Source organism: Tigriopus californicus, chromosome 1 (genome assembly GCF_007210705.1).
Source record: "Tigriopus californicus strain San Diego chromosome 1, Tcal_SD_v2.1, whole genome shotgun sequence".
NCBI lineage: Eukaryota > Metazoa > Arthropoda > Copepoda > Harpacticoida > Harpacticidae > Tigriopus > Tigriopus californicus.
In genome coordinates this window covers 1,540,669-1,551,489 of record NC_081440.1, presented here as the reverse complement: position 1 = coordinate 1,551,489, position 10,821 = coordinate 1,540,669, and the positions used below count along the sequence as shown (strand labels likewise).

Sequence of the window (10,821 nt, the reverse complement as noted above, 5' to 3'; positions counted from 1 at the left end):
AGAGATGGATCTAATAATAGCTTGATAAGAGCATAGTTTCAAACAATCTTGGGAGTTAAGTGAATTACGAGCTATGGAAAAAGAGATTGCACATCAAGGTGAAAAAAAAATATTTTGAAATCAATAACAAGACAAGTTCCAAAGGACTAAGGCAACTTTACTGAAACATGAGGTTGTGTGTGTGAGACAAGGATCTATTTTGGAACCCAGAGGAAAAACCATATCGTCGAAGACAAGAGACGATTTATCGTCCTTTTCGTCACTTGAGTGACCTATCTAGCCTCCTTGTTATCTCTCAAGATATCAATTAAGACATCGTCAGACAGGTTCTGGCAGCCAGCACTTGTTTTCTAGAGTTGTTGGAGTGGTTTAAGAGACAAGTTCGTGATGTCCTCGTCGTCGTTGGTCTCTTATGAATCGATGGTTCATGCCTTATCTGGATCTTGTGTAAGCTAAAAGCCTAAGGAGGGGTCGACTTTTTGCAACAGCCCTAATATTGAACCTTGCAACATTTAGGGCAGTTGCTCGGCGATGGCCATTACTCTGCCCTTGGACACCGTTCGAACTCGAATGATCCTGGATCCAAGCAAGGGTCAGGCTGACACATTCAAGCTGATGCTGCGGATCCTTCAGGATGAAGGCTTGTTAGTTCAGTGTGACTGCCATTTATAGTGTGTAGAAGGCAGTTAAGTAGATGAACAACCATTCCAGGATGTCCTTGTTCCATGGAGCTCATTCTACCATTACGTGCGTGGCTGTGTCCAATTTCATCTATTTTTACACCTTCCATGGTCTAAAACAGATCTTGGTGGGACCCAATGCCAAGCAGAGTGCCTCAAAGGACTTGGTATTTGCTTGCCTATCAGGTCCGTATATTTGGCAACGAGTGATTGCTTACAACACTTGCCTTGAATGACTTTCATGTTCTTTCCAGGGGCCTTGAACGTCTTTGTCACCAATCCTTTGTGGGTGGTGAATTCCAAATTGAAAATGCAGGGCAGAGGGACCGCAGATCTCCAGGGACGCAGGGATGGCAGCGGCGGCCCCCTTAAAATCAAGTTTAAGGGACTATTAGGTTAGAGATTCGGAGCTCTCTCTCTTGGCAGGCCTAGACTTTGCCTACACAATTCGTTCTCTGATTGTATCTCAAGATGGTTTGATTAAAATGGTTCAGTCAGATGGGTGTGCAGCTTTGTGGAACGGCTTGGCCGCATCGTTGATGCTTGTGAGCAATCCGGCCATCAAATTCACGGTCTATGAATATCTGAAACGTCAGGTCTTGAAACGTCAACTTTCTTCCACGAGTTTGTCGGCTCTCCCAGCATTTGTATTGGGAGTTCTGGCCAGCTCGGTGGCCACTGTGGCAACGTATCCACTCCAAGTTGTTCAAGTTAAATTGAGAGTAAGTACTCAAGGAAGTGCAAGAATGAAAGGCTAATTTGTCCTTGTAATGGGGCTAGACGACAAACCTAACACACACATTTGTCAATTTTTAAACAGACAATATAATTATTGTCAACTAACGATTAAGCTAACTTGTCACATCTCGGATTAAATTTTGAAACAACAATCTCAAGGTAATGAAAAAAATGAGAATTTCGTTTCGTAAATCTCAATTGTGTGGCAGTTTGTTAAAGTTGACGAATAAATGGTTTTAAAAGTCGATATATTTGAAACCCCTTAGAGAGAGCAAGGTAATCATTGGGGTTTATCTTTCTTTTCAGCATGGCCATGGATACAGCAATCTTTCGCCCAATGCCAATACCGCGAAACTTTTTATTTACATGATTAGGTACGTGTTAATTGATCTGTTAATCAGTCCTCGCAGTGATCCAAAAAGGCTTTGTGCAGGAATTTTGGAATTGGATCGTTGTACCGTGGTTTGGATGGAAAGTTAGTCCAAAGTCTCATCGCAGCTGGGTTCATGTTCTTATCTTACGAGAAGATTTCCGCCTTGATATTTGCTCTCTTTGGCCTTCGTAAGGCCATTAAGTCAGCTTGAGTTGATGATGCATCAATATGCTTTATTTTGGTGATTTCGAATAACACTGATATCTTTAGCACATAAACGGTAGTTTTTCATTGCATATTGATATACAGTATAATACAGATTTTATACAGGTTGCTGATACGCGATTAGTGATGTTGTAATGGTTGATGTTGATCATGATATATAGATGGGTCGTTTCCTTTTTTCTGATAGATCATATATGTATTAATAAATATCTTTATATATTTAAGTACTCTTCGATGATATCTTTCAAAAGTCATGAGGGAATGCTCATCTTTGATCACATGTACAAGGATTGATGAATGGGTAGAAGTTTTGTTCTTGGCTAATCTAAAAACGTGGTAGTTTCTAAACAATTCATGGACATTGATTTTCCATGGAGTGAGACCTGACTCTTGCATGGGGTTGAATACGCACTCATCAACTGACCTATTTTTCGAATCTGAGCTCCTTGCCGAGTGTATCCTCATGGAAATACTGCTTATGGACATCAACTAGACCGATTGTATCACTAACATGAAGTTCACCCTTCACTCTAAGAATCACTAAGGAGAAGTATTTGGCTTTAAAAAGGACTTGGTCCGTTGTATTCGGCTAGGTCCTTCTGGATCAAGGGCTGAGGGAATTATTTATTTTTGGAGTGACAAGAAACAACTAATACTGAATGAAGGGAAATCATGATGAATTCCCTCCCCGGTAATTCGTTCAAGGCCAATGGGGTTTCTAATCCGGTGAGACTGGAACGGGGATGAACCCTCATGAACAATCGGTGGACGACAAACATAGAAGGGACATTGATAGCTGACGCAGTGATCGTGGTAAAAGCAATGACAATCAATATCAACAATCATTTTAGTGGCAATATTTTGGTGAGTCATTAATACTGACCGAGGGAATAGAGAGGGAGAGAGACTCCTTCTAAACACCTGCTAGGGATACAATTTGTAGGTACTATCTTAGCATTGAAGATCAACATTGGGTAGTTTCCAACGACTTTTCATCAAGCTGAGGTTGCTGGTGTGTAAATATTACACATTCTTCCCATTCTAAACAAAGTGACGTTTAGACGAAATATTAAAGAGGCAAATTTCGTAATTTGTTGGTTTGCAACGAAAGTCCAACTAATGAACAGTGTTGGAAGTAAGAGAGAGATGTGTCGTATGGCAATTGCGTTGAAGAGCATGAATGCGTCCTCCCCTTAGCTTCCAAGATCTCTTTAGGGGATCAACAAGCGATTTCTCGACGAGCTCAAATATTCAACATCTTCAACGCTTTTGCATGGCGGCATACTCTACCAACCTTGATCAAAATCTGAGCGCAATAAGTGACAAGTTTCAGAAGCCCAGGGCAGAAAAAAACTTCCCCCTAACGTGCTTTCTCCGTCTAATTCTGCTCCTAAATTCAAATCGCATGGAATGCCTCCTAGATTATTTCCGCCCCACCCCACTTTATTCAGTTGGGACAGTGAGTGATCCACTTTCTATGCATCTCACACCGTTTGGATCCAAGGCTCCAAAGAGTCATCCTCGGGCGAGGCCGCTGGGGTCAGAAGTGAATCCAATGGGAGATGACTGGGCGGGGTCAAGTGAAGAGGACCAGAGGCTAAGTGGGAATTGTGATGGTGGTGATGGTGATGGGATGGGTGGGATGGGTGGTGGGGGGGAGGAGTGAGTGAGGAGGCGAGCACGGAGCTCTCCAGAATCATGGAAGACTTATCTTCGTCGTCTTCATCATCCATAAGCGTGAATTCTTCATCAAAGGCATCCGGTTCTCCCACTACGGGCGTGTCATGGGCGTCTCGCATCTGAAAGCTACCCTCCACCTCCTCTGACGTGGAACCGAGATCCATGGGCATGAGGAGCAGGGGCCCGTTTTGGATTAGAGCTTGGGGCTTGGGAGGCTGGTTCCGTCGGCCGAATCCTTTAGTAGTGACTTTCGTTGACTTGTTGCTATTGTCGTTGTTGTCATTACCGCTGAGTGTTGGGACGTTGGAAGTGGATGAGACCACGCCCTCGGGTGACACTGAAACAGACAGGGCTGTTACAGTTGCGATGGCGGAGCTGTCAGGTGTGCCTGGGGACCCCATCATCCCGTGTTGTTGCGGGGGTTGCATGTCCCCTCCCACGTGATTGCCACCTACTGGGGGTAACTCGTACGGTTTGTCCTCGCCACGCATTTCACCTAATGTGCAGAAAGACAAGTTAAGGATGAACCTTTGCAATGACAGAGCTTGCCGTTTGAACTTACAAATGACGTTGGTTAGAGCCATGATGTAGTTCTTGGCCAAGGATAGGGTTTCGATCTTGGATAACTTTCTTGATTGGTGCACGTGTGGAATCACCTCTCTCAGTCCCTAGAAATAAGTGCATTGGTGATTTTCTTTCTAGATGAATGGGGCCTAGCTTCTAACTCATGTTAATGATTTTGAAACGTGAATGACAGAAATGAATATGCCTCCAAATATGCCTTGCCAATGTACCTGCTCGGCTCAAAAATAAGTTATAAAACATGACCACTAATGCCATAGGAGGAATCTAAATGAGGGCAAGACAATAAATCTCTTAATGACCATACAAGCCATTCATTGCCGTTCTTAACTGAGAACCCTCGTTCAAATTGAGTGAGGGTTCTTCTCTTGCCCAAATTCTTAAATCGAGCCCCAAGGAACCACTTCCCCCCTTCAAGATTCTTGTCCCGTCCGTGCGTCCATTTTGAGAGAGCGTCCTTGTGCTCCTCTAAAAATAGGTCCACCATTGTCCGCTTTCGCTCCACAATCTATTCTTCGCACATGGCACAGTTGAATAGATGCATGCATCTTGTCGAAACTTGGTAGTGATGTTTATCATCAATTCACAACGGATCTCGTATTTGTGGAGGACATTGCAGCGATGGAAAAAACCTGCCCCTCCCAATGTCTCTCTTTCTCAATCTGTGGAGGTAAAAAGGTCCATTGTGCCAGAGTAAGTTAGATAAACGATGAGATTTGTCATGTCAGCAAGGCTCGTTCATACTTCTATTCTGGCTTTTGTCCGCTCCCATGGCAACGCTAAAACGCACCACTGCTTCAAAATTAAGTGCCATGAAAATGGTAAGACTCTCACTTTGGGTGGAACAACATGTGTTACAATCATTTGTCTTCTCCACAACAGAACTTGTTCCTCGAGGCGATGACGTATGGCCACGTTTGTCGACGTGAGAAGGCCATGACGTCACGCTTCCAAGATTTGGCCCCCGGACGGATCAGGGATTCAGGGGGAGAAAAGAAGAGAGAGAGAGAGAGAGAGAGAGAGACTTCCATCCGGTCGCCGACACTAAAACTTATCTGAAGAGCTTCTTCTGCCCGTGTTCATCATCCGCAATGAGTGGGGGATTAGGCTCTGTATTTCTTAGATATGTGGCTTTTGCCATTCCTCGTCGAATTGGGCACTGAGTAAAACGAATCCCGCTGGTGGATCAAGGAGTCAAGCATGGGGCAAGTTTTGGACCGCATGCGCCCTAGTCTATTCCAAACTCAAGGTCACCCTATTTTTTTGAGTGGAATGAATGGAGCCCACTATCCCGCCAACCATCTCGACTAGCAACCAACCATCCAACCTGGAAGGCTGCTGAAGACGAAATTCGGATGGATTTCGTCCTTTCCTTCTCAGGAAACGTGGAACATGGAACTACACTCTCTTTTTTTCCTGGGTTGAGGATGGGACATGACTAGGGTTGCTGCTAAAATTAGACATTGCGACGACTCCAAGAAAAACGGTTTTTTTTTCAGGGGGAGGGGGCTTCTTCTCAAGGCCCTTATTTAATACTGGACCTTGAACGAATTACAAGATGAACCCAACTCCTCACCAGAACCCGGTTGCTTTATAAGGCCATGGGCTTCGTGGAGCAATCCTGGGTCTTGGGCGAGTTCGAAAGAGAATTTCTTGTTCCACGACTTTTAGATATCTGATATCTTGGTTGTCACCACCCGTTTGACATAAACTACTCCCATCTTGTTCAGTTCGTGGGTAGAAGAATTTTCCCCCGAGGAAATTTAACTCAATCCCAGAGAGCTATGGAATCATTCAATAAGTACGTAAAAGCCTAACATGACTTAGGATACGTCGACTTGAAATTCCTGAGCCAACTTGCCATGTCCTCTACCCATTGCCTTAGAATCTTTAACTCAGAGAAACGGTTGAACATGCTTTGAGTCAAGCGATGGGATCTGAGTTCTCATGAAGTTGAGTCTTCCCTGAATGGAGTGAAAATGAAGTTTTCTCACTCTCTGGTTGGTTTAACTGGTTTGATAGTTCTCGGCTGTCCTCGAGAATCTCTTTTCTTGAGGAGGCCAGGCAATGAAGGGATGAAATCAGGTTTCAATTGCCTTTACTGGTGTCCTTTGCTTTGCGGTCTGTAGCGCCATTTGAGTGAACCCATTAGATTCTGTCTGGAACAGGGTGTAGCCAACTGACACCACTGCTTCCAAGGAAAGAGCGGGATGTTTGGCAATTTTCCTCTTACCAAACAACATCAGAGAAAATGTCAAAATCCATTACCGAGAAACCAGCTCAGAGAGGCCTCTACCTCGGGCCCCAAAAGGAGAAAGAAGGTCCAAGAATAGCAAAACACTGCAGAATTGCTATCACAACTTGACTACAATTAATACAAGGTGACCTCTTCAAGTTACTTTTGCTTCTGCTTTTGAGGGATGTCAAGTGGATTGGACGCTAAACGAACAATGCATGATCTGGAAATCCCAATTCCCATTTGATTTCAAAGTTGAAGTGCCATAGAGTTCTGGATTCGATTCAATGATATCTTAACAGGAAGACACGATTCTAATCTCAGGCCTATCCCAACTAATTTCACGTACTGCAAATGTAGAAATTCATGTATCGAAAAAGAGATATGATAATCATATACTTCTAAGAACACTTAATACAAATTTCAAAGGGGAATACTCCCCAATTTTTCACATTTTAGAATGAATTTCCAGTTAGTAGAAAATCTGAGTCATGCTATGAAATCATTCTCAAGCACATCCTGGACGGCCATAAAGAAGGTAGAACTATACTGCCCTATGGAACGGGAGTTATGGCTAAAAGTACATTGGATGTGAACCTCATACCCATCACGTAAGGAATTAGCATCATCCTGGTCCATTTCCAGGCTCTAATCCACTTCAAATCCTTTGGCAAGCGATTGATTTCGAATCGAGTTTTTGATCTGGGAATCAAGGGCGGAAAAAGAGAGTTGAAAACGCGCCATTTCCAGTCCATCGGATTGATCTTGAAACTAAATCTGGGCTAATCTTTCAGAAGTTCCTTCTAAAACCTTCTCCTCGCCCCTTTGGATTTGAGTGGGAGTAGCAGCAGCTTTGGGCCTCAGATCTTCCTTTCTTAAGCTTCAATTTCCACGCCATGCTCCCCCTTCTCAAAAAATCCAAGTTGGGATCAATTCAGATTCTCCACTTGTGTCTCTCTGGGTTCCACTCATGCATGTATGAGTTCGTGAAACAGCCTGGAACAAGTTTTTGTCCTCCTCTTTCAAGAGGAAGACCAAAGCGAAACCAGGTGGAGGGGCTGGAACACGTGTTGGTAATTGCTTAGGGAACAAGAAGAAGAAGAAAAAACGCAGCGTGTTGCGGACAGAACCGGGAACAACACGGATTAAAAAAGGTGCCATGTCGTGTGTGGTTTGATTCGAATACGTCTTTTTCAATCTGAAGCGCTAGCCCGACACAAAATATTCAGATATGCAAGTCTTTTGATTGATGGGACTCAATCGTCAAAGGGATTGTGAGGCATTGGAAAACTATTGTTTATGGATCAAGAACAACGAAACTTTGGGGGATAATTCACTATCGCCTGATTGTTTACTGTATTTCCAACCAACCACCATGCTCTCGGGAGCACCAATCTAGGGCTAGATTTTGATTAGCTACTTTTATGTTCGTTCCACATGTCCACTTTCTCTGTAAAGAACCTCCCGAACTTCACAATTGTGCCACATCCTCTTTTTGGTGCTGATGTTCAATGATGTTCCCTAGATTTCCCACTTCCTTGATATACTAATATTTGTCCATCTCATATCATGTAAATGCCAATGATACATTCATATTGTTGTGTTTTGAGAAAAGTGTCCTTGAATCTAAATTGAGTTAAAAAATTCCAGTATCCTCAATCTTATTACGAACACGAAGATCCACCAGGCCTACTGACAGAACGTGTTGCAATGTACCTTGCTCCTTCTTTCCCTCTTTTCCCCGACTTTTCTGCCCAGAATAAATACAACAGACCTGTTTCCTCTTTCCCCATTTAGAGCCATTTTTCTGACATGTAATACATCATTCATTGATCTCACATTCTGGCCCAGGAACAATCCATAATAAGCAGTCTGGAAAAAGGGCCTGGTATTCACAAATATATGCGTCAGGTGAAGATTTGAAAATGGGTGGGTACCCAAATGGAAACGGTGTTGCTTTGATGCGACAACAATTTTTGATGAATTGCTGATTACATCATTGGGATGGATGGTTCTGAATTTTGAGTCTTTCTTCTAATGACTCCCTATTTATGGCCTTTTGTTTTGAAGGCCATTGTTGCTCGGAAAATGAGCGGAAATCTCACCAAAAGCATGATCTAGCTAGAGTACTGAAGCTGTGTTGTACAAAGGCTTTTTGTCGTCGTATCTCAGGGTATAAAAAAAGAAGACAAAACAGACAATTGAAATGAGTTTTCCAGTCGGGCAAATGTTGATCACATGTCTACGTGTTGTTGAGATCGAGTCATTATTCTTGCCCCAAAGCAATGGCCTAATATATCAATCATTGTTAGATCGATTACTGGACTTCCAGATCCTGACTTGACAGCCCATCCCGGACTCAAAACATTTGCAGAGTCAGTTTCCGACGTCACAACTGAAAAAGACTCCCTAGAAATTATCAAATGAAGGTTGTCCAAAGCAGTTCAATTTCTTTACTTTTGACTTCTGGGATTTGGGAGGTGAAATTAGATTTTTAGGTATAAGTTTATGAGTTCGGTTGAATCAATTTCATTCATCTAATGACCACTAAAACAGATGACACCACAAAAGGTCGTTGAACTGCAAACAAAGTTAATATGTGTTCCGTTCAAGCTTGGAACCAAATAAATTAATGATTATATACCGGTGTATTTCAAAAACATTCTAGTTGAAGGACACGCTACTGCTTTATTTTCACTTTCTTTGTTAAAATGTTGCATTTCCTTCGTTCATTCTTATAACCCAAGATTTGAAACACCATTGGCATTTACTACATACAATTAGCCCTGGGTGCCATTCTATTACAACAAAAAAAATGTTATTTATGTGTCCACTTTCCGAGGACTCACCGTCATAGTGAGAATTAGTTAAAATGTATCTCATGGAAATGTCCTCTGACTAACAAAAGCCAGAGTACATTAATCCAAGAAAGATTGATGATAATGTCCTTTACTATTGAATTTGAGTGCTTGTGGCAATATTCAACATTAAAAGACTGACCTTCGTCGCTGTTTTTATGATTCAATTGAATTCAAATTAGAAACAGAACAACATTTTTTCTAGCCTTTCGATCGCTTAATGCAAGGAAAGACGCAGAAGATGCGAGATTTGTTTTGTCAATCCATTTATCCTTTGTGTGTCCAGATGTTCAAGGATTGGATAATGCACATCCGGGATTTGATGGACCCATCGTGAGAAACCTCGGCAATAAAGGAAATCAGTAAGTATTTGGAATTTGGAGGAAAAGATTAGCCTCTTCCACAATTGAACATAGAGCAACAACCTGAGACCAGCTGGAGCTAAAATTTAATTCGGGCAATACAATGATACTATGTAAAGAGTCTCCTGGCCGAGCAGGTTATTGGGTAGAATTCCCTCTAATATGTTTAGGAGAGCTTATTTCTACGTCAGAGTTTATCGATAGTCCACAATAAAAGAGACGGTAACACGTCAATTTCCTAGATGAACTTCATGTCGTAGGTATTGAAAATTGTTTGACCGAGGGTACAAATTAATCACAAGGTCTTGGTTTTAGGTTCTAGACCAGGGCACTCAAAACGAGTCAAAAATCAAGATGGAATAATCGGCCCGATATTTGCAGCAGACTATGTTACGAAAGTTGGGAAAGCGCACTCTGATTTGAAGAGCGTAAAATCATTGTCCGTCCTGAATAAGCAAGCCTAAAAATGTACGTCAAACAAAGCGCATAGAAAGAGCACTGCTGTGCTGGGTTCTACTTTTGAAAGTAGATTTTTAATTATCACTTGCCGAGCCTTATGGATTAGCCCAGGGCAAATTCATTGATCACTTTGTCGTTTCGATTTGTTGAAGCCTACTTTGCCATTAGTATCTTGCACTGAAATGGTTTGCTAGAAACTCCACAAGACCGCGATTGCTATAAGGTACGGTTCTAATCGTTCCTCCATTGTACATGTGTGTTGGGAACGCCATGGGAATGTGTGGTTGGCTCTAGTTGGCTCCAGAACCGGACGAATCCCTTCCAAATCCCAAATCCCGTGACATGACTCGTTCGGGTTCTTTGATTACTCCTTCTCATTACAAAGGATTAACATAAATTGCTTGGATGTGTACGTGTTTTGTGGCCAAAAAAGGAGCCCCCCCCAAGATCCATTCGGGTAGTAAAGTAGGTAAAGGGGGATACTGGGGAAATTTGGAGCGCAGAAATAGCCCAGACAAGCCATGAATGAATGTTGGACGTGACGTAGTGAGTATTAATGACATGTACTAGAGAGTTTGGAAGACACGACTTTTTTCGAACAACCTTCCATGAGTCGCTCATTGAAGAC

At 42.6% G+C, this 10,821-nt stretch overlaps 2 protein-coding genes across 4 annotated transcripts in view; one reads left to right on the top strand and one right to left on the bottom strand.

Moving 5' to 3' along the window:
• Positions 1 to 71: 71 nt before the first annotated feature.
• LOC131886004 (peroxisomal membrane protein PMP34-like) lies at positions 72 to 2,087 on the top strand. 2 transcript variants are annotated; one of them, XM_059234208.1, is made up of 7 exons: positions 72 to 447; positions 517 to 644; positions 712 to 866; positions 935 to 1,075; positions 1,152 to 1,402; positions 1,725 to 1,792; positions 1,852 to 2,087. In XM_059234208.1, the coding sequence occupies exons 1-7, from the start codon at positions 388 to 390 to the stop codon at positions 2,000 to 2,002; spliced, it is 954 nt and encodes a 317-aa protein (XP_059090191.1). In that variant the 5' UTR covers positions 72 to 387; the 3' UTR covers positions 2,003 to 2,087. The 2 variants fall into 2 exon arrangements, with proteins under 2 accessions (XP_059090191.1, XP_059090199.1); XM_059234216.1 differs by lacking the exon at positions 72 to 447 and having other exon boundaries at positions 525 to 648.
• Positions 2,088 to 2,620: 533 nt separating this feature from the next.
• The window catches only part of LOC131885972 (neurogenic differentiation factor 4-like), a 38,896-nt gene continuing 30,695 nt past the window's right edge, over positions 2,621 to 10,821 (bottom strand). For both annotated transcript variants that reach the window (XM_059234190.1, XM_059234196.1), the window contains 2 exons: positions 4,259 to 4,364; positions 2,621 to 4,192 (listed from right to left, as the gene is read on the bottom strand). In XM_059234190.1, coding sequence (XP_059090173.1) covers positions 3,501 to 4,192; positions 4,259 to 4,364 — 798 coding nt within the window. In that variant the 3' untranslated portion in view covers positions 2,621 to 3,500. The remainder of the gene's footprint in view (positions 4,193 to 4,258; positions 4,365 to 10,821) is intronic.

Excerpts from the sequence above, each read along its gene's own strand:
- LOC131886004 (XM_059234208.1), top strand. The coding sequence starts at position 388 with ATGTCCTCGTCGTCGTTGGTCTCTTATGAATCGATGGTTCATGCCTTA. Across the intron at positions 645-711 it reads ATCCTTCAGGATGAAGGCTT|GATGTCCTTGTTCCATGGAG; the intron begins GTTAGTTCAGTG and ends CAACCATTCCAG. Across the intron at positions 1,403-1,724 it reads TTGTTCAAGTTAAATTGAGA|CATGGCCATGGATACAGCAA; the intron begins GTAAGTACTCAA and ends CTTTCTTTTCAG.